The following is a 26,111-nucleotide window of genomic DNA, read 5'->3' as shown; positions in this document are numbered from 1 at the left end:
GTAGCTGGGATTACAGGTGCCTGCCACCACACCCGGCTAATTTTGTAGTTTCAGTAGAGACGGGGTTTCATCATGTTGGCCAGGCTGGTCTTGAACTCCTGGCTTCAATTGATCCTCTCACCTTCGCCTCCTGAAGTGCTGTGATTGCAGGTATTAGCCATTGCGCCTGGCCTGATTTCTGACTTGATTTCTTTTCTGTGTGTGAGGGAGCTCAGCCTTCCTATATAGTTTTGTCCCCAAAGTTAGAGTTGGGCCTTCTAATTCAGTAATATTTAAGGCATTTGAAAAAGGGGACACACTTCATTTGGCTTTGAAAGGCTTATTTTATGATCCAATGACCACTGGTTGAGAAAACTTTGTGTCTTCTGTGTTACTTAGTTATGAAAGTGCTTACAGCTGGCTTCAAGACCTGCTCAGGTGCATCTTGTGAGTGAGCTCTATAAATCCTGAAAGCAAGCCTCTGCTTGCCATCCGGCTGCCTGACTTTCAGATGAGGAATCTGAGCCACAGAGAGCTGAGGTAACGTGCCCAGGGACTGACTGGGAGCAGGTGGCAGGGGGCAGTTCTGATGTTGCACTTGGAACAGCTCTTGTCTATTTGAGGCCCTGGACTAGTTCAAGTGCAAACGGCTTAGACAGAGACGGTTTAGTAACTAATGACTAATATTTTGGATCTTTTTACTCAGGTGATACTTTGGATTGAATTCTTCCTCAGGTTTGTGGGGGGGCGGAAGAAACTTCTTAGGAGCCAAGATGTGTTTAAATTATCTAGTTGCAATTGCTTAAATACCAAATGTGTAGAGAACAGTGGCCTCCCCCTGAGGCTGAAAGACTGACCCTGAGTCTTTGGAAGCTTCCAGCTTCCCAAGCTCATTTCTTATGTAAAATCCTGTGCTTAATTTGCACTTTATCCTTCTTAAAGAGATAAAGATATAGGGGGATCTTAGAAGCGCCAGTCAATTGTCACCTGCCCTGGTGCTGACCCGGGAGTCTTTTCTTCTCAGTCCTGGGCTCAGATAGTATTGGGCTCCTGGTAGGTGCTTGGTGAATTATCTGTTTGGGGAATGAATGGATTGTAAAGATGTTTTGAACTACATTTCAAACTAGAGGAGGAAAATCCATCCATGATTCTCCCACCCTCACAGAATCCCTCAGAACCATTTTGGAACAGAAAGCCCCTCTTCAGCTGGGCACCCTCCCCACATGGACCCCAGAGCCCAGGGAAGCCACAGACTCTGCCCACTCAGCTCGGGGCTGCCCAGGCTGTGCCTTCTCCCATAGACACTTGCTTTGGCCTCCTGAGACGTGGGCAGGCTGTACCACCTTGACACTTCCTCATCTGCCCCGGACAAGACTGCCTTGACACCAGGTAGTTAAGTCTCTGGAAGACTCGGTGACTCTTGATGTGAGACTTGATGGGAGGTGGAGGAGAAACCCACAGGTCATCTCTTTTCTTTTGCTACCAAATTCATTTGCATTTTAATCTATTTGCCAATTAAATGATTGCTACATTTAGCAGTTTAGAGTGTGGGATGCTGGATATTTTGATGCTGACACTTTTCTAAACATTAGTGACTAAACAATGTGCTGCATCCTTCATTTGAGCCTGGATTTGTTTTTTGGTGGACATGAAAATGCAATTAGATCTCAAATTAATTTTCCCTTGAGAGTTTCTATTCTTTTTTTTTTTTTTTTTTTTTTTCCCCCACATAGTTTTGATCTGTCTCCCAGGCTGGATGCAGTGGTGCAATCTCTGCTCATTGCATCCTCCACCTCTTGGCTTCAAGTCATTCTCCTACCTCAGCCTCCCAAGTAAATGGAATTACAGGCATGTGCCACCACACCAGCTAATGTTGTTATTTTTGGTAGAGACAGGGTTTCACTGTGTTGGCCAGGCTGGTCTCCAACTCCTGACCTCAGGTGAGCCGCCCATCTCAGCCTCCCAAAATTCTGAGATTACAGGCGTGAGTCACTGTGCCCAGCCAAAAGGCTTCCTATTTTTTTTTAAGAGGTAGGAGGGTGGTCTCACTGTATTGTCCAGGCTGGTGTTGAACTCCTTGAGCCACTGTGTGAGGCTGCTGGCGAGGTGGGCCAAAGCTCCCGCCCTTGGGTGCCTGCACCTGTGTGTATGTAGGAAAGCCCAGTGATCAGATCATAACCAGAGAATTGGGGGGCTTGCATGGTGACATCACGCCTGTGAGGTGGGCACTGGTGTTTTTGGTGGACTTCTCTTATGAGGAGCTCCTTTGTTTTTTTTTTTTTTTTTTTTTTTTAAGTGAGAGCCTTGTTCTGTTGTCCAGACTCAAGTACACTGTCTTGATACAGCTCACTGCAACCTTCAACTCCTGGCTCAAGTGATCCTCCCACCTCATCCTGTAAGTGGGACCACACGTGCACACCACCATGCCTGGTTCATTATTTTTATTTATTTATTATTTTGAGACAAGGTTTTGTTCTGTCACCCTTGCTGGAGTGCAGTGATATGTCCACAGCTCCCTGCAGACTGAGCCTCCTGGACCCAAGTAATTCTTCCTCTTCAGCCTCCCTGGTAGCTGGGTTTACAGGTATGTGCCACCACAGCCAGCAAATTTTTTTTTAAGTTGGAAAGGGGGTCTTGCCATATTACCCAGGCTGGTCTCCCAACTCCTGGGCTCAAGCAGTTCTCCTGGCCTTGGCCTCCCAAAATGGGGAATTACAGGCATGACCACCATGCCTAGCCCATTTTATATGGGAGGACAAGGGTAGTAGACAGGTAGACCTAGGATCTTACTGCTTTTTCCAGAGATTTAAATTTCAGAAGCTATTGAGTAACCAGAAGTATTTACTTACAATTTTGGGTCACCATATGGGTGGCAGATTGACTGGGCTGTGCAGGGAGTCAGTGACTCATCCCCAGGCCCAGAGTTGCTGGCCTCCCTGAGGCTGTGCTGCCTTCACAGGACTGAGTGCTGGAAGAGGGTACATTTCGGGAGCCTGGCAGGATCCTACCCTGCACGTCGGCCCTGGCAGTGCAGGATGCTGTTGATGCGGTTTAATCACCACCTAATAATGCTACAAAATCTGCCCTTTAGAACAAGAGTAGTACAAACAAACACTGACTTTTCACACTCAAAGATGGCGTTTTTTGGGGGGCTTTTCATTTCACAATTGGTGCTTAAAAGTGCTTTAAAAGGTAATGTTGCGCTGGGCTCAGTGGCTTACGCCTGTGATCCCAGCACTTTGGGAGGCCGAGGCGGGTGGATCACGAGGTGAGGAGATTGAGACCAGCCTGCCTAACACAGTAAAACCCCGTCTCTACAAAAAATATAAAAAATTAGCTGGGCATGGTGGTGCGCGCCTGTAGTCCCAGCTACTACAGGCTGAGGCAGGAGAATGGCTTGAACCTGGGAGGCAGAGGTTGCGATGAGCCGAGATTGCACCACTGCATCCCAGCCTGGGTGACAGATCCAAAAAAAAAAAAAAGGGGATTATACTACCGGCGTGCATCTTTTTGTACATCTTTTTTTTTTTATATAGAAAAAAAATTATTTATTAAAACACACCCATGGTGGCAAGTTATGATGACCCTGGAAAGGAGGCAGGAGCACTGTGTTGGCCTTCTAAACATTGTCCCGCCAGGAGGGACCCTGAGAGGTGCTTGACTGACATGCTGTGGCCGAGGCAGGAAAGTACTTGCAGAATTCCACAAAAGCAGAAGACTACCAGTAGACAGGTCCCATGTCATCACACCCGTGAGAGTGACAGTGGTCTGGTGGACAGAGATAGATACTTGACAGCGTGGGTCTGGGGCTGCTGGTTTGACTGGCTTCGAGAGGCTCCTTCAGGAGGTGCCTGGACCCTGATGGACGACCCCAGGTCTCACACTTCCCCCTTGAGGTTTGCAGAGGATGCCAGAGGTGGCCCCAGAAAGGGTATTCTGAGGCGCTGGGGTCCCTATCCAGCAGCCATGGGCTCTGTCTGGAAGTGGCCATGCCATAGCCATGCTGGACACTTGTGAGTCCAGAGCTGCCCCTGCCTCCTTTGTTCTGCTGGGAAGGCTCTGGGGCCTTCCCCACCTTCTCAAATCTTTGCTCAGATAACACCTTCCCAACAAGGGCTCTCTGACTATTTGAATGTGCACCACCCGCATCCAAATGGTCCTTTTCTCTCTCCTCGCTGTATTTTTCTCATAGTAATCATCACCATCCGACACACTGTCCATTTTACCTACTCTGTGTTTTGAAGTCTGTCTGCCCCGCTGGAATGCAGGCTTCTGGAGGGCCTGGGCTTGGTTTTGTTTTTGCTATTCCTCCAGTGCCCAGCATGGAGTAGCTGCTCAGCCAATGCTGTGGTGTCAGTGGAACTGCATTCACTCTACATCATTGAAGCTGCTGCCACAGAAGCTCTGCCGTATCATGTAAGGCATGTGCTGGAAAAGCAGTGTGTAGGGGGGTATGTGTGTCTCTATCTTTGTTACATCATCTGTTACTGGCGTTTCAAAAATCCATAGTGCTTCTACACATCACTTGGATGTTGATTTCAAAACGACTAGTTTTTCTTTCTGACTGATGAAGGCTACTGTCTTTGAAATCTGACATTAGGGGAGGTGCAACTTAAAATGTGTGAGTCAGCCTGGTGTGGTGGCTCAGGCACTTTGGGAGGCCAAGGAGGGCAGATCACTTGAGCCCAGGAGTTCGAGACCAGCCTGGGTAACATGATAACACCCCGTCTCTGTAAACATGCAAAAATTAGCTGGACACGCTGGTGCACACCCATGGTCTCGGGAGGCTCAGGTGGGAGGATCACTGGAGCCCAGGAGCTTGAGACTGAGGTGACCTATAATCATGCCACTGAACTCCAGCCTGGTAAACCCTGTCTTGAAAAAGAAAAAAGTGGCCAGGCACGGTGGGTCTTGCCTATAATTCCATCACTTTGGGAGGCTGAGGTGTGTAACTTGAGCTCAGTAGTTTGAAACCAGCCAGGACAACATAGCAAAACCCCATCTCTATTTTTTTTAATGTGTGTGTGTGTGTGTGTGTGTGTGTGTGTGTGTGTGTGTGTTATATATATATAAAATATATATCGTGTGTGTGTGTGTATATATATATATACACATATATATAATATACATAATTTACATATGTATAATTTTTGAATGAAAAAACAGTGTGGTACATGTTTAGCTGTTTTTTGGGGGCTTTTTGTTTGTATTTTGAGACGGAATCTCACTCTGTCACCTAGGCTGGAGTGCAGTGGCGCAATCTCGGCTCACTGCAACCTCTGCTTCCCGGTCTCAAGCAATTCTCCTGCCTCATCCTCCCAGGTAGCTGGGACTTCAGGTGCCCACCACCACGCCCAGCTAGTTTTTGTATTTTTAGGATAGATGGGGGTTTCACTGTGTTAGCCAGACTGATCTCGAATTCCTGACCTCGTTATCTGCCTGCCCCAGCCTCCCAAAGTGCTGGGATTACAGGCATGAGCCACTGTGCCCAGCCATGTTTAGCTGTTGCTACATTTCACTTTCTGGACATGTAACCCTCCCTGTTCTTTTGGTGCCTTCTAAGCCATTTTCACTTTTCCTGGGCCAGTGATGCAGCTCCCCACCTATTCTGCCTGAGCCCCTGGCCAGCCAAGGGATGACCTAGACTCTCCCAGCACCCACCCATCTCTGCATAGCCACCCCTGCTGCTTTAGCTGGACGGTTCTGTAGTGAGGTCCGGCTGGATGTCGGCTTTCCGTGGGCAGGGACCGCGTCCCCTTGTAGTGAGGTCCGGCTGGATGTCGGCTTTCCGTGGGCAGGGACCACGTGCCCTTGCCAGCACAGCGGCCTCATCGGCTGAGTAATTGGGTGAATAGTGTAATTAAGTCATTTGCTTTAAGCGACTTAGATAAGCAAAGTGGTGAGTATATTCTCGTTATTTATTATTATTTATTTTTAAAGCAGGGTCTCTCTCTGTTGCCCAGGCTGGAGTACAGTAATGTGATCGCGGCTCATTGCAACCTTGACCTCCTGGACTCAAGCAGTCCCCCATCTCAGCCTCCCAAGTAGCTGGGACTATAGGTGCACACACCACACCTGGCTAATTTTTGTATTTGTTTTGTAGACGTGGATCTCACTGTGTTGCTCACACTGACCTTGAACTCCTGGGCTCAAGTCATCCCCCTGTCTTGGCCTTCTATAGTGCTGGGATTACAGGTGGGATTTACTGCGACTGGCTAGACTATGTTCTTATGGTTTTGGAGAGAGTGGTGTGCCACAGATGTGACTCCACGTCCTGTGCCATGTGAAACTGAGCAGGGTAGAGGCCTCACATCTCCCCATAATGCCTCCAGGACTGTGGCCTTGAGATTGTCAGATAGGCTGTGAGCTGTGCAGACAACACAGATGTACCTGCCTGGTGGGGACAGATGGAGGGGCTGGGAGAGTCCCAAGGTGAGGGCAGTAGGGTCCTGGGAATTCCTCTTGTAGGGCTGTGGAGTCTGTGCTGGAGGCGCTGCTCAGCTGGTGGTTATAAACTTGGCATCTTCTCCCTGACACTTCAGCTTGGCCCGGCCCCTACATCCTGTCATCCCTGCATCTCATGAGTACACACCCTCCGACCTTCTGCCTCACGTCCACCAAATTGAAAGCAGGACAGGGCTCCCCTCAGGCTCCAGGTCTCTGCACCTTCCCACTGTGTGCCGATGCTTTTAGACAGGTGTCCACAGCAAAGTAAGGCAACTGAATGTTGATGTGTCCTCAGATGGTGGGTACTTTTGCGAGGAGAAGCTTATTCACACCTTCGAGTCCTTTGGGCTGGGTGATGTTGCCAGGCATCTTTTAAAAATAAGATTTAGGGCCAGACCCAGTGGCTCACGCCTATAATCCCAGGACTTTGGGAGGCCGAGGCAGGTAGGTAATCTAAGGTCAGGAATTGGAGACCATCCTAGCAAACATGGCGAAACCCCATCTCTACTAAAAATACAAAAATTAGCCCATTGTGGTGGGGGGCACCTGTAGTCCTGCTACTGGGGAGGCTGAGGCAGGAGAATTGCTTGAACCCAAGAAGTGAAGGCTTTTCAAAAAAAAAAAAAATTAACATTAGGTGCATGAATGCTTACAGACAGGAACAAACCTGGCTTAAACTTTTCTCTTGTGACAGGCCCTCGGAAGTAGATAGAATACAGTGGTTTTTTTTGTTTGTTTATGAGACGGCATCTTGCTCTGTCGCCCAGGCTATATAGTGTGGAGACACAATCTTGGCTTGTTTCAACCTTTGCCTCCCAGGTTGAAGCAGTTCTTCTGCTACAGCCTCCTGAGTAGCTGGGATTATAGTTGCACACCACGCCTGGCTAATTTTTGTATTTTTTTTTTTATTTTTTTATTTATTTATTTTTTTTTAGTAGACACCAAGTTTTACCTGTTGGCCAGGGTGGTTTTGAACTCCTGACCTTGTGATCTGCTCACCTCGGCCTCCCAAAGTGCTGGGATGCTGGGATTACAGGAATGAATCACCACACCTGGCCGTACACAATGTTTTTCTAACTACTATGTAGTCACAGATTCCCCGATGGGGCACAGCGCTAAGAATATACCCACAGTGCAGGAGGTGGAGCTTCATGCTCCTTTACCTGCTGCTGGGGTGGGGTGCGTGGGGGTGTGGCTCCTTCCGTGAAAGATGACACTACCTCCCAAACCCAGCCTGGCAGGAAACAGGCTGTAGGTCAGATGGACCCAGCAGGCTTTGTTCCCAGTGCTTTCCTGGCTGGAACTGCTATCACTCTGCAGTGGCGTGCTCTACCGTGGAAGAAGCAAGGCGTTCTTCATGGCAGTCAGACCTGGGTTGCTAGATGGGTTTTTCATCCCACTTCTGTGCTGAGAGTTTGCTTAGTAAAAAAAAAAATTCTTAAATCCAAGAAATTATTGGGTATAATCCCACAGCAAGTGAAATGTCAAAGGCTGACATTTGGAAATAGCATTGTCAAGCAGAGTTTCAGCCAAAACCTGTGCTGTGACAGCTGAGCCCGGAGTCCAAAAGAAACTAAAAGAGGGAGGTGGCACTTGCTGGCAGAGTGTCCACCACTGTCTGTGAGGAGGATGGATCTCGGGCGGCTCTCACCGGGAAGATGGGCCTCTGCCTGGACGTTGGGATTAGAGGCATCTTTGCACAGTAGGCGTCTCACCCTCTGCTGCTGAGGAAGTGGCACTGTCACCCCGTAGGCATGTGCCCCCTGCTCCTCTCAGCCTCCATGCACTGTCCAGTCTGTGCCACTTCCTTTCAAAACACCCTCTGTTCTCTTCGGCCCCTCAGCTCCTGTCTGCTGTGGACTCACTGTTCCGTGTGGCTCTTGGTACCGCTCCAGTTCAGTTTTCTCAATTTAAACTCACATCCCCTTGTGGGGAATCTCACTGTCATTTCACACTGTGTATATTGTGCAAATAAGGTTCTTCCTGTTGCCCAAACATAGCATTAGGATTTTAAACTGCGCTTCCTCAGCCTGGGCCCTCCCCTCCCTCTCCCAGGCTCCCTGCGTCGGTGCCTGTGCCTCTGTCTCCCCGTCCCCGGGGAGGCCACAGGCCTGCGTGGCATACGTGGCCCACTCTGTGCTGAGTGCTTGGAGGGAGGCCGCTAAGACTTGTGGGTTTCTTTCTGATGTTGGGGGTAGCGTCTGTGAAGACAGAGCAGTTTCCCAGCTGGGAGTGGTTGACCTGTGGCCTGGGTTTCTCTTTATTGTGGGGACCTGTTCCTGGTAGGATGGTTAGCTGCACCGCCGCCTCTACTCAGAAGATGCCAGTAACACTTTCTCCTCTGCCCTGGTTATGACAACCAAAAAAACCCCAAAACTTAGACATTGCTAAGTCTCCCTGGGGGGCACAGTCACCCTGATGAGAGCCACTGGAATTGACTGTGTGTCAGGGCCCTGCGCTCCCGAGACACGGCACCCACACTGTGGGCCAGGTGTTAGCATGGCCTTGTGCCCAGCAGCTCCTAGATGGAGCCCCATGTAGAGGCAGGCACACATCCCTGCCTGTGACTGGCCCTGCTAGCGGTCTGTTCTCACACTGCTGTGGCCTCGACACATCAGGGGAGGAGATTTGATACCACATCTGAGCTGACCAGGTGTTTTGGGGACTGGGCTTGGAGTCCTCCGTGTTGAAACTTGTCCACACCAGTGCCATGAGGGATGCTCAAACATACATCTGTGGCTGATCTCCTGACTAATTCATGTCTCCCTCTGACACCCCATAGCCAACACCACCAGTACCAGCAAGGCACACACTTCCTGTCCTTCACATCTCACTCCTCAGGGTGCCCCCTGTTTCCTCGCACACCTGCTCAGGTGGCCTAGGTGGCCTGCATGACCCTTGCGGTCCGGTCCCCATGTGAGGACAGTGTTGAGGGAGCAAGGAAATTTATCCGCTGGATGCTTCACGTCCCCCTGAGCTGGGGCAGGGCTGCTCAGTGTCACAGGGTCCGGTGGTCAGGTCGAGTCTTGTCGAGAGAGCTCATTGGCTTCCAGTGTGCCTTGTGGTTTGGCTGGCAGCCACCATGGTACCCAGGAGCCGCAGGCCGTACTGCCTGGTTGGTGTCTGGACCAGGGGCCGGGTCAAGAGCAAACTTGTACTTTCCAAGGGGCAGTGCTTTCCTTTGAGCATCTGCCTGGAGAGCATTTAATAACCACATAGACCGCTTTGATGAAAAAGAAAGGTCCCTAAAACACATGTTTGAGTGAGTGTCGTCAGACTTGACTTCAGTCGTCCGTTCTTTGGGGGCCGGTTCTTCAGGGGCTGAAACTCTTCCCCAGTTAATGGTTGGAAGGTTTGAGCTGAAGGTAGCTTTTCTTGAAAAGTGCTCCTGATGGCCATGGAAGCATGCTTTGCTGTTTTATGTCCTTCAGAGGGTGCTTGATATCAGAGTCCCCTGTCCCTAGAGCAGCCCGTTAGATGGAGGTGTCAGCTTCCCTGCCTTCTGTGGTCATGGGCGCCTGTTGCCTCCATGGCCCTTCCGAGCTATCGCGCTGACTAATTTGGAACCAAACTGTTCCTGAGTGTGGCTTACAGCGCCTTTCAGGTGAGGTCCTGTCCACCATGGAGGAACAGTACTGCCCCACTGCCTGGCCAGGGGTTTCTGTGTGATAGCTGCGTCGGCACCTTTGCTGGACTTGTTGGGTCTAGAGGAAAGTCATTGTACAGTTATGTTTTTCCAGGCCCGTGAATTAGCCTCTCACATTTTGTCATTTAAAAAATTATTCATGGGCTAGGCATGGTGGCTCATATTTGTAATCTTAGCAATTCAGGGGGCTGAGGTGGGAGGATCATTTCAGCCTAGTACTTTGAGATCAGCCTAGGCCACGTAGCAGGATCCCCATCTCTACAGAAAGTTTAAACATTAGCTGGATGTAGGCCGGGTGCGGTGGCTCAAGCCTGTAATCCCAGCACTTTGGGAGGCCGAGGCGGGTGGATCACGAGGTCAAGAGATCGAGACCATCCTGGTCAACATGGTGAAACCCTGTCTCTACTAAAAATACAAAAAATTAGCTGAGCATGGTGGTGCGTGCCTGTAATCCCAGCTACTCAGGAGGCTGAGGCAGGAGAATTGCCTGAACCCAGGAGGCGGAAGTTGCGGTGAGCCGAGATCGCGCCATTGCACTCCAGCCTGGGTAACATGAGTGAAACTCCGTCTCAAAAAAAAAAAAAAAAAAACAAAAAAAAAAAAAAAAAACATTAGCTGGATGTGGCGGTGTGCACCTGTAATTCCAGCTACTTGGGAGGCGTGGCGCTGTGCACCTGTAATCCCAGCTACTTGGGAGGCTGAGGCAGAAGGGTCACATGAGTCTGGGAGGCCGAGATTGCAGTGAACTGAGATTGTGCCACTGCGCTCAGCCTGGGCAGCAGAGCGAGACTCTTATTCCGTCAGTCAGTCAGTCATAAATAAAAAAAAACTAAAAACATAAAATTTATTCACATATGAGATTTTACTCAGTGGCTCACTTGTCAGTGTTTAATAAAGCAGTGTGTTCCCCTGAATTTCTGCTGAAATGGAAGCGTGTCATGTGTGTTCTGCCCTGACTGGCCTCTGGCTCTGCACCCCAACAGGTGCTGCTCTGCATCTGGGCTGGGAAAGCAGGCCCGGGCTAGACACTGCATCTGGTGGAGACGCAGCTGAAGCCCACCTTGCAGGAGGCTAGAGTTTACCGCTGTCCTGTACTCCCCTCCTGCTGTGTCCTTGAGCTGTGCTTGGGGGCTGGGCACACAGATGAACTTAGTTGAAACCCATAAGCATGTACATGTTGATCTGATGCACATGGTGATGGGACAGGTGTTGGGGGGTTGGTGTGACAGAGACAGGTGGTGCTCTCCCCTCCTCCCCCACCTGTGGAACACTGATGGCTGCTCATGGGAGTGGCCAGGTTAATTTGCAGCCATGCCGTGGTGCCTGGGACAGTGCAGTGTGAAGGCTGGCTGCTCCTGCCTCCCCTCCCTCGTGCGGATCCCTACAGATCAGTGCAGTCCTTTGTTCTGCAGTCCGGGGCAGCCATGGAGGCCCTGTGCTGTGTCCACGTATGAGCAGTGCTCCATGTAACATGGCTGGCTGGCCTTGTGAAGGACAGCCCAGGCCCATCACAGTTCTTGCTGGCCCCGAGCCTGGTGATTATGACCTTTTTCCCCACTTGCCATTGTCCCTGAAGATGGAACATTTTTGCTAATATCTGAGGAGAGAGTTGCTAGAGTTTGACTGCACTTCGGTTATGTTGTAGCAGGCTTTGGTTCTAGGGACAGATCATATAAGCACCGACTGAGCTCCAGGACTTTTGTCTGACTCCTGGCTTCTCTTGTGAAATGGATGTTTATGAAAGCTGTAAGGCTCATTTGACTTACTGCTGAGCCTTAGGAGCCTTCGAGAAAACACAGTTTTCCATAAATAAGTGATGCTCTTATTTATTTATTTATTTTTTGAGTCATCCTTTATCACCCAGGCTGGAGTGCAGTGATGTGGTCTTGGCTCACTGCAACCTCCACCTTCCGGGTTCAGGTGATTCTCCTGCCTCAGCCTCCCAGGTAGCTGGGACTACAGGTGTGTGCCACCACGCCCAGCTAATTTTTTGTAGAGGTAGAGTTTTGCCATGTTGCCCAGGCAAGCTGGTCTTGAACTCCTGAGCTCGGGCAATCTGCCCACCTGGGCCTCCCAAAGTGATAGCATTACAGGCATGAGCCACCAGGCCCAGCCTCTTATTTATTTATTTTTGTTTGTTTGTTTTGTTTTGTTTTTGGAGACAAGGTCTCTCTCTGTTGTCCAGGCTGGAGTGCAGTGGCATGATCTTGGCCCACTGCAGCCTCGACTTCCTGGGCTCAAGTGATCCTCCTGCCTCAGACCCCTGAGTACCTGGGATTACAGGCACACACCACCATGCCTGGAGAATTTTTCTAAATTTCATAGAGATGGGGATTGGCTGTGTTGCTTAGGCTGGCCTTGAACTCCTGAGCGATGCGCCTGCCTCGGCCTGGTTTACAGGTGTGAGCCACCACACTTGGCTGAGTGGTACTCTTAGGGTGCCCATTCCCGCCATGGGTTCTATGTTGCTGGTCACATTTATACCATATGCCAGGCACCAGTCACCCTGTGCAGCCTGTGCACAGGCCCCAAACTTAGGGAAAATTTTTAGTTGATGAGATTTGGGAGTCTCTAATTAAAGAGTTTACTTTGTTCTTGGTGAGCCTACAAGTCCGAAGGGCTCCATGCTTCAGGGAAGCCAAAGCCTAGTGCGTGCTCCAGCTGCTCAGCTTCTTGGACACATAAGAACATTTCTCCACCCTCAGGGCTGCAGCCCACCTTCTACGGAACTGGGAACCTTATGGTTCACATTCTGTTTGGCTTGGATTTGTGTCATAGCTGGGCTCAGTGGCTCACACTTATAATCCCCGCACATTGGGAATCTGAGACTGGAGGATGGCTTGAACACAGAAGGTTGAGGCTGTGATGAACAGTGATCAGTTGCACCACTGCACTCCATCCTGGGCAACAGAGCAAGAGCTGGTTTTCCCGCCTCCAACAAAAAAAGATCACAAAAGAAAAATCCTTAATCCCACTACTTTAATGACCATGTTTTTCATGTTGTGGTTTTCTTGTTAGTATCTTCTGTAGATAGCCTGTAACACTTTGCAATGTTAGTATTTGTAACAATTTTGTATTCTTTTATATATGTATATTCCACTTTCCAATTGGGTGTAATTTCAAGCTTATAAAAAAGTTTCTGGAAGAGCACAGAAAATTTCAATATCCCCTTAACCCAGACATACCACTTGCTTTAATGTTGTAACCGTGTTTCCATAGCCTTTATATCTACTTCTAAGGACTGTATAATATTCCATTGAGTGTATATGCCCCAATTTAGTTAATCTTCTCTTTGTTGTGAGCATGTGGGCTATTAAAATCTTCTGCTGTGATACCCAAAGCTGCAGTGGAATATTTTATAAATGTGGCTTTAAAAGTCATTCTCTTAGATGGAGCTTCTAGGAGGGATTCAAAGGATGATTACTGTGTATCTGAGAGATTTTGTATGTAGGGAATACTTGATAGTATTTGAAGTTTTCTTTCTTTCTTTTTTTTTTTTTTTTTTTTTTTTTTTTTTTTTTTTTTTTTTTTTTTGAGACGGAGTTTCACTCCTGTCGCCCAGGCTGGAGTGCAGTGGCCCAATTTCGGCCCACTGCAACCTCCACCTCCTGGGATCAAGCAGCTACTCCTGCCTTGGCCTCCCATGTAGCTAGGATTACAGGTGCCCATTACAACGCCTGGCTAATTTTTTGTATTTTTAATAGAGACAGGGTTTCGCCATGTCAGGTAGGCTGGTCTTGAACTCCTGACCTCAGGTGATCCACCTGCCTTGGCCTAACAAAGTGCTGGGATTACAGGCGTGAACCACCATGCCCAGCCTGAAGTTTTTTTAATGTTCAACAATTTATTAAACTTCTATATCTGCTAAAAATGTTCCTGAGCATTTAAACACATACTAGAAAATGAAAATGTATACATTTTGTTGATCAGATTCTTTAAGATATTTGGAAGTTCTTTGGTCATATTTCATCACTACTGTGTGTTTGGTTAACCCCTTCATGTTTTCATACATATTTTTATACCTCATCTGGAGTTATAATGAACTTAGCAGACCTATAAGAAAGAGAAGCCTATCTCCAGCCAGAGTGCTGATGTGTCACTCTGGAGTGGGATGTGTCTTCTGGGTGGCCCTGCCCTGTCCGCCCCCAGGGCCGGCCTTCTGTGTGGTCCTGGGCCTCTGTGCTGCCAGCACTGCCCGGCACCTGTTGTATCTGCCACCTGCCGCCTCCCTTCTCCACCTCTGTGTTCCTTGTGTTGGGTTCACGGAATGTTCTGTCTAGATTTGTTTTTGTCTTTGTTATGTGTCTTGCGATCTTTTTTTAAAAAAAAAAACAACATTATTTTGTTGAGATAGCATCTCACTCTGGCCTATGCTGGAGTGCAGTGGCACAATCATGGCTCATTACAACCTTGACCACTTAGGGTCAGGCAGTTCTCCTGCCTTAGCCTCCCATGTAGCTGGGACTACAGGCGCACGCCACCACACTTGGCTTATTTTATATTTTTTTGTAGAGACAGGATATTACTGTATTGCCCAGGCTGGTCTTGAACTCCTGGCCCCTAGGGATTCTCCTACCTTGGCCTTCCAAAGTGCTGGGATTACAGGCATGAGCCACTGTGCCCAGCTTGCTTGTTTGTGTGTGTGTGTGTGTGTGTGTGATTACAGGCATGCGCCACCACGTCTGGCTAATTTTGTATTTTTAGTAGAGACGGGAGTTTCTCCATGTTGGTCAGGCTGGTCTCGAACTCCCGACCTCAAGTGATCTGCTCACCTTGGCCTCCCAAAGTGCTGGCTTTACAGGCATGAGCCACCGCGCCCGGCTGTTTTTAGTGTTTAAAAGGATTGCAGCTTGGCTGGTGAGGGTCCTTCAGGAGGTCCTCGCTGCTCCTCTGTCCTGGCACAGACGTAGGAGGAGACCCTGTGTTTTCAGACTCCAGGGACTCCAGGACCCTACTGAGACATGGAGTCAAGAGCTCTCCAGGGTTCTTTGAGTGGAGAATAGTATCGGAAACCACCATCAGCGTGCCTGGGCTTGCCTTGCGTTGTTCTACTGTAGTGCCGTGGGGGGAGGGGGGCCATTGCCACCACTGTGAGGACACGTTGGTATCTGGGGAGGGACGGATTGTTACGGCTGTGGGTGCACCTTGCACGTCTTGTGGACGTAGCTTTGCATGCTGATCTTCCTTCTGTGCCTACTTAAATTGTTAACTGGGTTTCTACCCTTCCTCTTCTTCGTATTTCTGTGTCTTATTGACAACTAACTGTTCTGTAGTCACTTGGTTGACAGTTGCCAAACTGCTTTCCAAAAACATTTCCGCCACAATCCTGGTTTTTCGTGCCAGCCACAGTGGCCTGAGTATGCTCATTATAGCCTTGCCAGCGCCGGGCGTCTCTGTGTATTGTAAACACGTGTGATCGTCACTCTTATCTCCCCATCCCCCCATAATTAAAGATGTACCGTGCTGTCTCTGCTCTCCTTACCTTGGCCTTGAGGGAGTCGGCTAGGGTCATGCAGCTCGAGGGAGAAGAGGAGGGCAAGGCACTGCCTAGTGAAGTAGTGGGCGGCCATAGCATGGGCAGGGCTCCGGAGAGGAGGCTGGCAGCTCCCAGCGGACCTTGGGGCCCAGCTGGCCTGCCCCTGTGCTTGGGGTTTGTTTTTGACTGTTGAGATGAGGTCCTTCACCTTAGTCCGTGCGTTCAGGACAAGGCAGCCACCTTGAGCCTTACCTCTTTCTCCTCTTTGTCCCACAGTATGACGCCGTGCCCATCCAGTCCAGCGTGGTGTTATGTTCCTGCCCGTCCCCATCAATGGTGAGGACCCAGACTGAGTCCAGCACGGCCCCTGGCGTTCCTGGTGGCAGCAGGCAGGGCCCTGCCATGGATGGCACTGCAGCCGAGCCTCGGCCCAGTGCCAGCTCCCTGCAACACACCCAGCCGCCGCCGCAGCCTCGGAAGAAGCGGCCTGAGGACTTCAAATTTGGGAAAATTCTTGGGGAAGGCTCTTTTTCCACAGTGAGTATATGCTGCTGCTGCTTGTCAAATGCATGTGACTTCCTTGGGAGGTTCACCTTCCTCGGGTCTTGCCAGAGACTCCCACACAAGGCTGGTGTGCTTCTGGGCAGCAGGTCTCAGGCCACTTAAGGGGTGTTGCCTGTTGTGAAGGCCACTTGAGTCTTTGGGGGCTGGGTACCCACCAAGCAGATCATGTGATGAATGCAGCTAAATGTTTAACCTGGTTTTGTAGATGAGAACGTTAAGACGTATTTCTTGATGGTCTGGAGAGGTTTCTTCCGATGGAGTAAGTTTCATTTTAACCTGGCATCAGCAAGTTGCATTCTGTGTCCTTGTGTCTCACTGGCAGGGCCCTGGGAAGCTTTTCTTTTCCTTAGATTGAAATTTAGTATCAGTATTAGTATCTTTCCAGAGTTTTTTGAGGACATCTAATGACTCTTTATTTCTCTGTTTTGTTTTTTTAAATACATAAAACAGTACATTCTGGACATTTGCTGGTGATACAGTCTCCAGATTCTTGTGTTCTGAGTTTCACAAACAGAAATACTGTCACAGTACTGTCAAGCCTTGTTACCTTTCTTGGAGTGTTTTTTCCTCTGAAAGCAAAGAAATGAAGGTTCAAAGCGGCTGACATGGGACCCTTTGCTGAATTGGAACACGTGAAACTGTGTGTGGTTGTGGATTTAGTGAAGGTGGTAATGGGTTCTGGGGAGGTCTGAGCAACTCGGGGTGCAGTCTCCATGTGGGCCTCTGTAAAGAGACAGATTCCAGCACTGCCACTGTGTATGTGCTGGGGCCGCTCCAGGGAGCCCTGGGGGCTCCTCACTCTTGAGAGCTTAGGTGAGTTCCTGAATATTTCTTTCTTGCCTGACCTTTGTGAAGAAACCATAATGTGAGATATATATTTTTTTCTCTTTTTTACGTATATGAAATATTACAAGATGCAAAGAAAAACATGAAATGTAGCTTACCCATATTCCTAACATTGTTTTAGTTAATGTTAACTTTTGCTGCCCTTATACTTTAGATTTTTTAAATTGCACCTTTTATGAAATAATTTTGTTTATAAAAAGATTGTGCCGTCATGAAAAATACCTTCAACCATGAGTTGCTAGGCTGGCATTTCATGCAAAGCTTTGGGACTCAGATCCTTTCATAAAGAAGAATCTCTCTTTGGAAAGCCTTGGGCATTCTGCACGGCTGCTTACATCAGTCCAGTGAAAGAAGAGGCCTCCCCTTTTCCTCAGCTTTCCTTTTTTTTTGAGACAGAGTCTTCCCCTGTTGCCCAGGCGACCGTGCAATAACATGATCACAGCTCACTGCAGCCCTGACTTCCTGGGCTCAAGCAGCCCTCTTACCTCAGCCTCATAACTGGCTGAAATTACAGAAATGCACCACCAGGCCCAGCTAATTTTAATTTTTTTTATAGAGATGGGGTCTTACTTTGTTGTCCAGGATGGTCTTGAACTCCTAGGCTCAAGTGATCCTCTCTCCTCAGCCTTGCAAAGTGTTGGGATTACAGGCGTGAACCACTGTGCTTGGCCTCTTTTACTTCCTTATATTCCTTTTTTAAATTCAATTTAACTTGTGTTTTATAATGTATATATTTATCCTTTTAGAAACAGGATCTCACTCTGTCACCTAGGCTGGAGTGCAGTGGCATGATCATAGCACACTGTAGCCTCCACCTCCTGGGCTTAAGAGATCCTCTTGCCTCAGCCCCCTGAGTAACTAGGACCACAGGCATGTGCCACCATACTTGGCCCTTACATTTATCTTGACTGAAAAATGAAGCCTTATTTGTGAAGTTGCCTGTGTTCCTGGGTTCCCGAGGTGGGTGGAGAGTAGGCATTGTCCTTCCTGGGGCTGCAACTCGTGTCTTTCTGAACATGCACTAGGGGAGCCCAGGAGAGCACTGTGAGCTGGAGGCTCCTTCCTGGGGCTGAATTCACTGGGTCTCAAATTACGTGTGTTATCCTTAGTTCTTTCTCAGCATTCCTGAAATAGAGATCACCCAAAAGTTGATTTCCAGGGGTGGGGTGGGAAAGGACAGTGATAGTTACAAGGCTGGGCAAGAGCTGGGTGCAGTGCTGGAGACCCCAGGAGGTCCCCTGAGAACGGTCACAACCTCCAGGGAAGGACATGTCATGTGCTATTTCTCATGAATTGTTGAGTTTAGACAACAGAAAGATCACATCAGTATCCCCTTAGAAAGGGTTCTACTGAATATTGGTGCTCGTTTACTATTCTTTCTTCCTTTTTTTTTTTTGAGACGGGGTTTCACCATGTTGGCCAGGATGGTCTCGATCTCTTGACCTCATGATCTGCCCACCTTGGCCTCCCAAAGTGCTGTGATTACAGACGTGAGCCACCGCGCCTGGCCTCCTTTTTTCTGCATATGAAGCTAGCACGTGCTCTTGCGGAGAAATGTGACATTGCATAAACACATAAGCTAGAGATGGGAGCCCTGCCCGGCCCACTTCCCCTCACTCCCGGCTCCTCTGGGAAGATCTTAGGTACTTAGACTCCACAGAATCCAACCTTGTTCTTCCTGAGCACTATAGGCGTCTCACAGGTGCTTTCCAGGGTCTCTTCTGATACATCCTGTCAGGAATCCTGCCCTGATTGCAGCTCACAGCCCGGGGCCAGTTGGACCTGGCCCTGTGACCTCCTGAAGGTCTTCCTGCCAGCCCCCAAGAATGCAACTACACAGGTTTCCTCTGCTCCCTGCCCCTCAGGCTGTCCCCTGCTGGAGTCTTGGGAAATGCTTATGTACCACCTGGTGGAGAGGGAGGCCTCCTTGTGGCACAGCTGTCTCAAGGGCTCTGGCTAAACTGTGGGCCCACTAGGAAATCCAGTCTGGTGCCTCTGGGTGTGCCCCAGGCTAGTCAGAGTGGAGGGTCTCTCCTGTTTGGGATGCTTTACTGGAGTGCTGTGTCTCAGAGGTGGGGTTTGAGTGTGTGGCTCAGGTCGGCTGCGGAGAGTACAGGGCAGGAGACCCGCGGGCATCCTTGGAAGGTGGCTCCCTCTTGTGGGCACGCAGGGCCGTGCATGTTGGTTTAGTTGCCTGTGTCCTTTACAGCCAGGTTCTATTCGTGGTATCTGCGAGCACCATCCAATGAAATGTATAAGAATTATTTGAAGGGGCCAGGCGCGGTGGCTCAAGCCTGTAATCCCAGCACTGTGGGAGGCCGAGGCGGGTGGATCACGATGTCAAGAGATCGAGACCATCCTGGTCAACATGGTGAAACCCCGTCTCTACTAAAAATACAAAACATTAGCTGGGCATGGTGGCGTGTGCCTGTAATCCCAGCTACTCAGGAGGCTGAGGCAGGAGAATTGCCTGAACCCAGGAGGCGGAGGTTGCGGTGAGCCGAGATTGCGCCATTGCACTCCAGCCTGGGTAACATGAGTGAAACTCTGTCTCAAAAATAAAAAAATAAAAAAAAAAAAGAATTATTTGAAAGAAAAAAAAAAAATCAGGGCAGCTTTTGCAATGAATGTATACTAGAAGGACATAATTTTTCCAAGGAAGCCCATGTGCCCCACCACTTATGGTAGTAGTACTCCTGTGTCTTCCTGCTCTTCATGAAGTGCATGCCAGTTGAAGGCGCTCCTGAATTCATACTTTCGTTGCACCATGAGGACTGTTAGCAGCTGATCAAGAAGCTTCTGGAAACAGTAGAGACATTGATGTGTTTTCTGTCAGTCATTAGAACACATTGACACAACTGTTGGCTTTTAGCTCTGTTTGTTAGCACAAGACCCAAAATATTTCACTATAGGTTCAAACCTTCAGTGGGGACAGGAAGCCTGCATATGGGGCAGAGGGACTTGTCAGAGTCAGTGTCCCGGTTTTACATTGTGTTTTTCTTTTTTTCTTTTTCTCATTTTCTTTCTAAACCAGGTTGTCCTGGCTCGAGAACTGGCAACCTCCAGAGAATATGCGAGTGAGTACGGGCTCCAGGGAGCTGTGCGCCTGGGAGCAGGGCCAGCAGCTCCATGCAGGGCAGCCGGGGTGGCAGGACCGGGGTTTCTGTGCTGACTTCAGGATGCAGGACACTGTTGGCCTTAGAGACCTCTAGGCTAGTGTGTACAGTGTTTGAAAGACTTTAATTTGTACCATTTACCTTCATGAGTCATGTTTTTAGTGTGTTTTGTTTCTAATTGTAAGTAATTCACTTCTCTCTCACCTGAAGTTAAAATTCTGGAGAAGCGACATATCATAAAAGAGAACAAGGTCCCATATGTAACCAGAGAGCGGGATGTGATGTCGCGCCTGGATCACCCCTTCTTTGTTAAGCTTTACTTCACGTTTCAGGACGACGAGAAGCTGTGTATCCTTTGCGTGGTTGGTGCCGTCTGAAGCCACACCAGTCACCCCCTTCGCTTGGAATCAGATCCTCTTGTATGTTCTCACAAGCAAACCCACCTCCCTGCCAAGTGGGGTCCCTCAGGCCACTGATGTTCAGGGAGGCAGCCAGGCAGCGCCAGGGTGTGGCCGAATTTCTGCCCAGGATATCACCTCCCAGAGAAGCCATTGATGTGGCTCCAGCACATTCCCCTCTGGTGCGGCTTGCTTGGATGGTGTCCCTTGCTCCCCTAGTGTGCCATCTTTTCTGTTTTTAAACCTTGGCTCAGGAATCTGGGAGGCAAGGCCCCGTGAAAGTTGGGTGGGCCCCATCTCTGCCCCATCCAGTTCGCCTGTGGGCCTGCCAGTGGCTGGGCTGGGCTGGCCACACTGTCCTCACCCCCAGCAGGTGCAGTCTGCATCTGTTCTTTCCCTCCCCTGCCACCCTCCAAGCTGGCCCAAGTGTCGTGGCTCCCCAATCCTGCCTGGAGGGGCCTGAGTCCTCCCACCTGCACTCCCTGTCTCTCCTGAGCACCTGGCTCTTCTGTGTTAGAGCTCTACTCCGGCCTGCTCCCACTCTTAACACCATCCTGCAGCTCCTTTGGCTGCCAGCTGAGTGTGTGTGCTCTCCTTGTTTGGAGGTGCTTGTCGAGTGCAGGGTGATGGGGATGTGCTGGTATGCCAGTGACGGCTCTGCCCTCAAGAATCTTAGATTGTGGTGGAGGAGCTGGGTGCGCACACACTCTCTGTGTCAGAGACTTCCCAGCAGCAAGATGTGCTGCCGAGAGTCTTAGGGCTGGGCAGGGGCTGGTGGTAGTGTGGGGCTCTTGAAACTCCTGGGCAGGAGCAGGGGTGTGGGGGGGGGTCATGAAACGCTGTGGTGGGCTGGCCCCCTGAGCCGTGGCAGCCTGGCACTGACTCTGGACTTCTGTTTGTTGCAGGGAATGTGGGATTTGCTCTGGCTAGGCCAGGCCGGAGAACGGGTGGGAGAGCAGGGGCAGGGGGAGTGGTCGAGGTCTTATGAGCAAACTTGGCAAGAGAATGGAGTCAGGGGGCGGCTCCTGGGAGTTGGCCCTCAAGCCTAGTGGACAGTGGTATCTCCTGCCGAACTGGGAGAGACTGGGGCGGTGCTGGGCTGGCATTTCATGCATCCGATGGTGTCACCATTCAGGTGTGAGTGGCCGGTTAGGTGCTGCCAGCAGAGCTCCAGGAGGAGTCAGGGCCATCAGGAGTTTCACAGCAAGCTGGCAGGCTGCCCAGAAGATGGCTTGTCTGCGGGTAGAGCCTGGGTTCCCCCAGTGCAGAGGTAAACTTGAGGAGGGGCCCACCGAGGAGACTGTGACGGGGTGTTGCTCCTGAATTCGAAGGATAGAGGCCCAGAAGCCACCAGATTGCATGGTTTCTGATGGAGGGTGCTGGCTGCCTGGCGAGGGGCTATGAAGTGGTCAGGTGCACAGAGCCTGACCCATGGGTCTTCCCTGTGCCAGTTGCTGATGGCGGATGGGCAGTTTGTTGGGGGGATTGTTGAAGGAAGAATAAGAGGTGAGGAAATGGAGACGGGTTCGCCCATTGGGGCGGGTTCTTCCCAGGGATTTTGCCTAGAGAGGACCAGGGGAGTGGCTGAGCAGCTGCCACATATATGGCCTGTGGTGGGCTTTGCTGTTGATTTGTGGAGGGTATTAGAGAATGCTGGCTTCTGTGCAGGCCTTCGGTCCTCCAGTGTCATCCCTGTTTCTACCTCTGTCTCCCGCCCTCAGTGACTTCTTCACGGTATGTTCTGTCTCTCTCTCACCTTCAAGGCTGCCCCAGCCCTTCTCATGGTATCCTGGCGCCCCACAGGTCTCTGCCCTCTTTGAGCCACGGGAGTCCCTCTGGCTTCCTGCAGAGCCCTCGGAATGCGGCTGCTTGTTGGTGAGAGGCTGTAGCAGAATTGGACACACTTGACCTCTCCCATCCTCTCCTCCCAGGGGCTCAGAGTCCAGAGGAGAGCGATCTTGCTGTTTCCAAATGGGATTGGCCAGAGCAGTACAGGTGGTGGGAACTCCAAGTCTTTGTCCAGTGGTCCGTGTTGCTCTTCGTCGTTAAGTCAGATTCCAAAGCCCGAGGAGGTCGTGAAGGCCCACTCACCCCTGATGGGAACGAGACCCCTCCTGGTATCCTCAGTGTGGGTTGTATTTAGAGATGGACCTGGACAGGGGCCATTTTGGGCAGCCTGGGTTTCTCCTCATTGTCTTCTTCTGGGTTTCTCCTCATAGCCCTGAAGCTCCAGGCTCATCCTTGGTGGGAGATGATGGTATCCTGGCAAACAGAAACCAGAATGAAGCAGGCAGGCCAGCCTGACTCCAAGCATGAGCCGCCCTTCCTGGCCTCAAGGGCCACTGCCCAGGGCGGGCAGGGACTTGGGTCCCCATGTCCTGGGCTTCCAGTGACTGTGAAGTATTTGGAGCCTTCCTGTAATGGACATAGACGTTTGGCGCTTCCAGGGGAATCTGTATATAGGATCCATTTATTGTTGGCCTTAAGTCCTCTTGGAAAAGGAGGCTACAAATGGTGCCATCACAGGACAGCGGTGCCTAGAGGAGGGGCCCTCCCAGACAGACTGCATGAGTGCAGAAGTTTACGAAATGGCTTTTGTCTTACAAAATGTGTCATTTGGCCAGGCGCAGTGGTCCACTCCTGTAATCCCAGCGCTTTGGAAGGCCAAGGTGGGCGGATCATGAGGTCAAAAGATTGAGATCATCCTGGCCAACATGGTGAAACCCCGTCTCTACTAAAAATACAAATATTAGCTGGGCATGGTGGTGGGCACCTGTAGTCCCGGCTACTCGGGAGGCTGAGGTAGGAGAATCTCTTGAACCCAGGAGACGGAGGTGGCAGTGAGCCGAGATCATGCCACTGCACTCCAGCCTGCGTGACAAAGTGAGACTCCATCTCAAAAAAAAAGTGTCACTTTATCCATGAAGGAGGGTGCTTGGAAGGGCAGTGCCACATGTGGATGCACAGCACAAAGAGCCTGGGTCTCAGTCAGGGCAGGGGCTGCCCCACTCTCCGACCTCCGCTTCCCCCGTCCCCAGAATCTTTGTGCATTGAAGCCTGCACATGAGTTATATGCGCTTTTTGGTCAGGTCTGTAGGCCGTCTCTAGTGGTTCCCTTTCACTGAGGCCGTACACGCGGCATGGGCCATAGGGGCATTCGGGGCTGAGAGGCTCTGTTCACCTTGCCTGGAGACACTGTCATCGTGTTCTTGATGAGAAACCCCATACTGGTTCCACATCTTGGAGCGAGGGCCTGGGATTCCCATCAGATCCAGTAATATGACCGTCTTGGGCCATACGTACTTTCAGTTTGCATTTAATAAAAAAAAAAATTCTTACCAGACTTAAGGTTAGTTTCTGAAAAATGATTTTTAAAATAAAAAAACTGACCAGGCGTGCCTATAGTCCCAGCCACTTGGCTTGGTTAAGGTGGGAGGACTGCTTGAGTCAAGGCTGCAGTGAGCAGTAATTGTGCCCCTGCACTCCAGCCTGGGCAACAGTAAAACCTGTTAACAAAGAGTTTTACACTTTTTCTTAACTGCACAATATTCAGATTTCGGCCTTAGTTATGCCAAAAATGGAGAACTACTTAAATATATTCGCAAAATCGGTTCATTCGATGAGACCTGTACCCGATTTTACACGGCTGAGATTGTGTCTGCGTTAGAGTACTTGCACGGCAAGGGCATCATTCACAGGTAACCTCGGGGGTGGCTGGGTGGTGTTTGCAGGATGTCAGTTCAGTGATCACGGCCAGTGACCATTTGGCTCACAGGCCATGGCTGATGCCCAGATGGTCCCCACCGTTGAGGTCAGCCTGGTTGGAGTGCTCCCTGGACGGGTGTGACTGAGATGCCTACCAGCACCACAGCATGAGTGCCAAGGCGAGGCCACATGTCCACGGAGCCATGGCGTGGAGAGGCTCTCCTGCAAATACCATGTCAAATGGTTGAGTGTCTTTCCTGGCAAGCTAATGATTCTTTATCTTTTTCAGCTGTAGCTTCTGTGGGTACTTACTTCTGGTCTCATTTGCCATGACTCTCAGAAGTGTGCATGGCTGTCATTTTGAGTTAAAAATGATAGATTATACTCCAGTTAAAATGACGGAAGCAGCTGTGAAGTGGCGTAATCCCTGCTGTGTACAGTCAGCACTTGTTTACTGTGAGCTTTAGGCCTGCAGTTCTGGTTGTCGGTCTGTGAAGATCATAAGCATTCATTCATTCATTTTGTCTTCAGCAGAATTTAGAGTACGTAATAATGTTGCTATTTTAAGTATTTCTTCTCAAATGTGAAAATCTACTTTTACAGGGACCTTAAACCAGAAAACATTTTGTTAAATGAAGATATGCACATCCAGATCACAGACTTTGGAACAGCAAAAGTATTATCCCCAGAGAGCAAACAAGGTGTGTGAGTTTTATTTCTAGCAGAGCCTGGGTCTGTGCTTAAGATGGAAAGCCACTTCTGAGGAGTGTGTTGCATTGTGTCATCTTCATCATTAACGATAAAGGTGTGTGATACCTTGGCTGTCCTCAAACAGATCTTGAACTTTCTCTGAGGAAGGCCCTGCCATGCTAGTAGGTCTTCCTGAGGGGGCCCCAGGCAGTGTGTGTTGGTGTAGAGGGGGAGGTCACTGGTTCTCAGCGCCTGCTCTGACTCATCCTCCCTACTTGTCTTCCTGGACAATGTGGGGTGCCACATTCACCCAGTCACCCACGTGCAGGACATGGAACCAGTGGTCACCTCCTGGCTCTTCCTGCCTGTATTGCAGTTAGTTTTTGGGAGTCCACATCCCTGTACCTCGGTGTCCTCCCTCCGTTACCTGTCCGTCTGTCTGCCTGCTGGCCACGGGCATGTTGGTCATCACACAGCCTCCGAGCCCTGTTCCCCAGGGTGGTTAGCCTTGGACCATGTTGTAATAACTCCATGGGAGATGTTGCTGAAAGTTCACTTGGGCCAGAGAAGTGATCTAGGTTCTCCTAGCCAGCCAGGGGCATCTTCATGCCCTTTAGGTGCTTATTGTGTGGAAATCATAAACTCTGGAGGTGTAAAGAATGGCAGTTTAAATTCTTTTTTTTTTTTTTTTTCTTGTCATCTTGTTTATTAATAGTTTTCAATTCCATGGACAATAAATGTTTATTTGAACAAATTCAGACATTACAACTGTGTATAAAGAAGAAGAAATACTCTCCTTCCATGTTCCCCCTGCCCTTCCATTCTTACTCCAGTGACTACACACACATGTACATTCATATTCATGTAAATTTTTAATCTAGTGGATTCATACTTTTACATTTGTTCCACATCTTCATTTTCCTACTTAATGGCTTTTCAAGGAATCAATAAAGATATACTTGATTTTTTGAACATGCTGCATATAGTTACATTTTATAGAATTAATCATAGCATCTTTCTCCATTTCCCTATTGAAAAAGTTTCAAGTTGTTGCCATATTTATCTGTTATAAACTGGGATTTCCCTGAATATCTTTGGAGAGTATACGTACATATATCTCACAATATTCAATACACATTTACAATAATATTAATACAAATTTATAAGTGAAAAAAAAGTTTCTAGATGAAGTATTAAATCACACTTTTTTTTTTTTTTTTTTTTTTTTTTTTTTTTTTTTTTTT

General features: G+C 49.5%; 1 protein-coding gene across 4 annotated transcripts in view; it reads left to right on the top strand.

The window, feature by feature from the left end:
- Positions 1-26,111, top strand: part of PDPK1 (3-phosphoinositide dependent protein kinase 1) — an 80,107-nt gene that overhangs the window by 13,693 nt on the left and 40,303 nt on the right. For 2 of the 4 annotated variants that reach the window (XM_032268144.1, XM_032268143.1), the window contains 5 exons: positions 15,825-16,085; positions 19,993-20,035; positions 20,285-20,422; positions 24,026-24,170; positions 24,781-24,878. In XM_032268144.1, the coding sequence (XP_032124035.1) occupies positions 15,825-16,085; positions 19,993-20,035; positions 20,285-20,422; positions 24,026-24,170; positions 24,781-24,878 (685 nt within the window). The remainder of the gene's footprint in view (positions 1-15,824; positions 16,086-19,992; positions 20,036-20,284; positions 20,423-24,025; positions 24,171-24,780; positions 24,879-26,111) is intronic. The other 2 variants (XM_032268146.1, XM_032268145.1) reach the window with 1 other exon arrangement.

The sequence above is a fragment of the Sapajus apella genome, unplaced genomic scaffold (assembly GCF_009761245.1).
Source record: "Sapajus apella isolate SASKATOON/1434 unplaced genomic scaffold, GSC_monkey_1.0 scaffold175, whole genome shotgun sequence".
NCBI classification, from domain to species: Eukaryota; Metazoa; Chordata; class Mammalia; order Primates; family Cebidae; genus Sapajus; species Sapajus apella.
The sequence above is the reverse complement of the archived record's forward strand: the minus strand, read 5'-3'. Positions and strand labels throughout refer to the sequence as shown.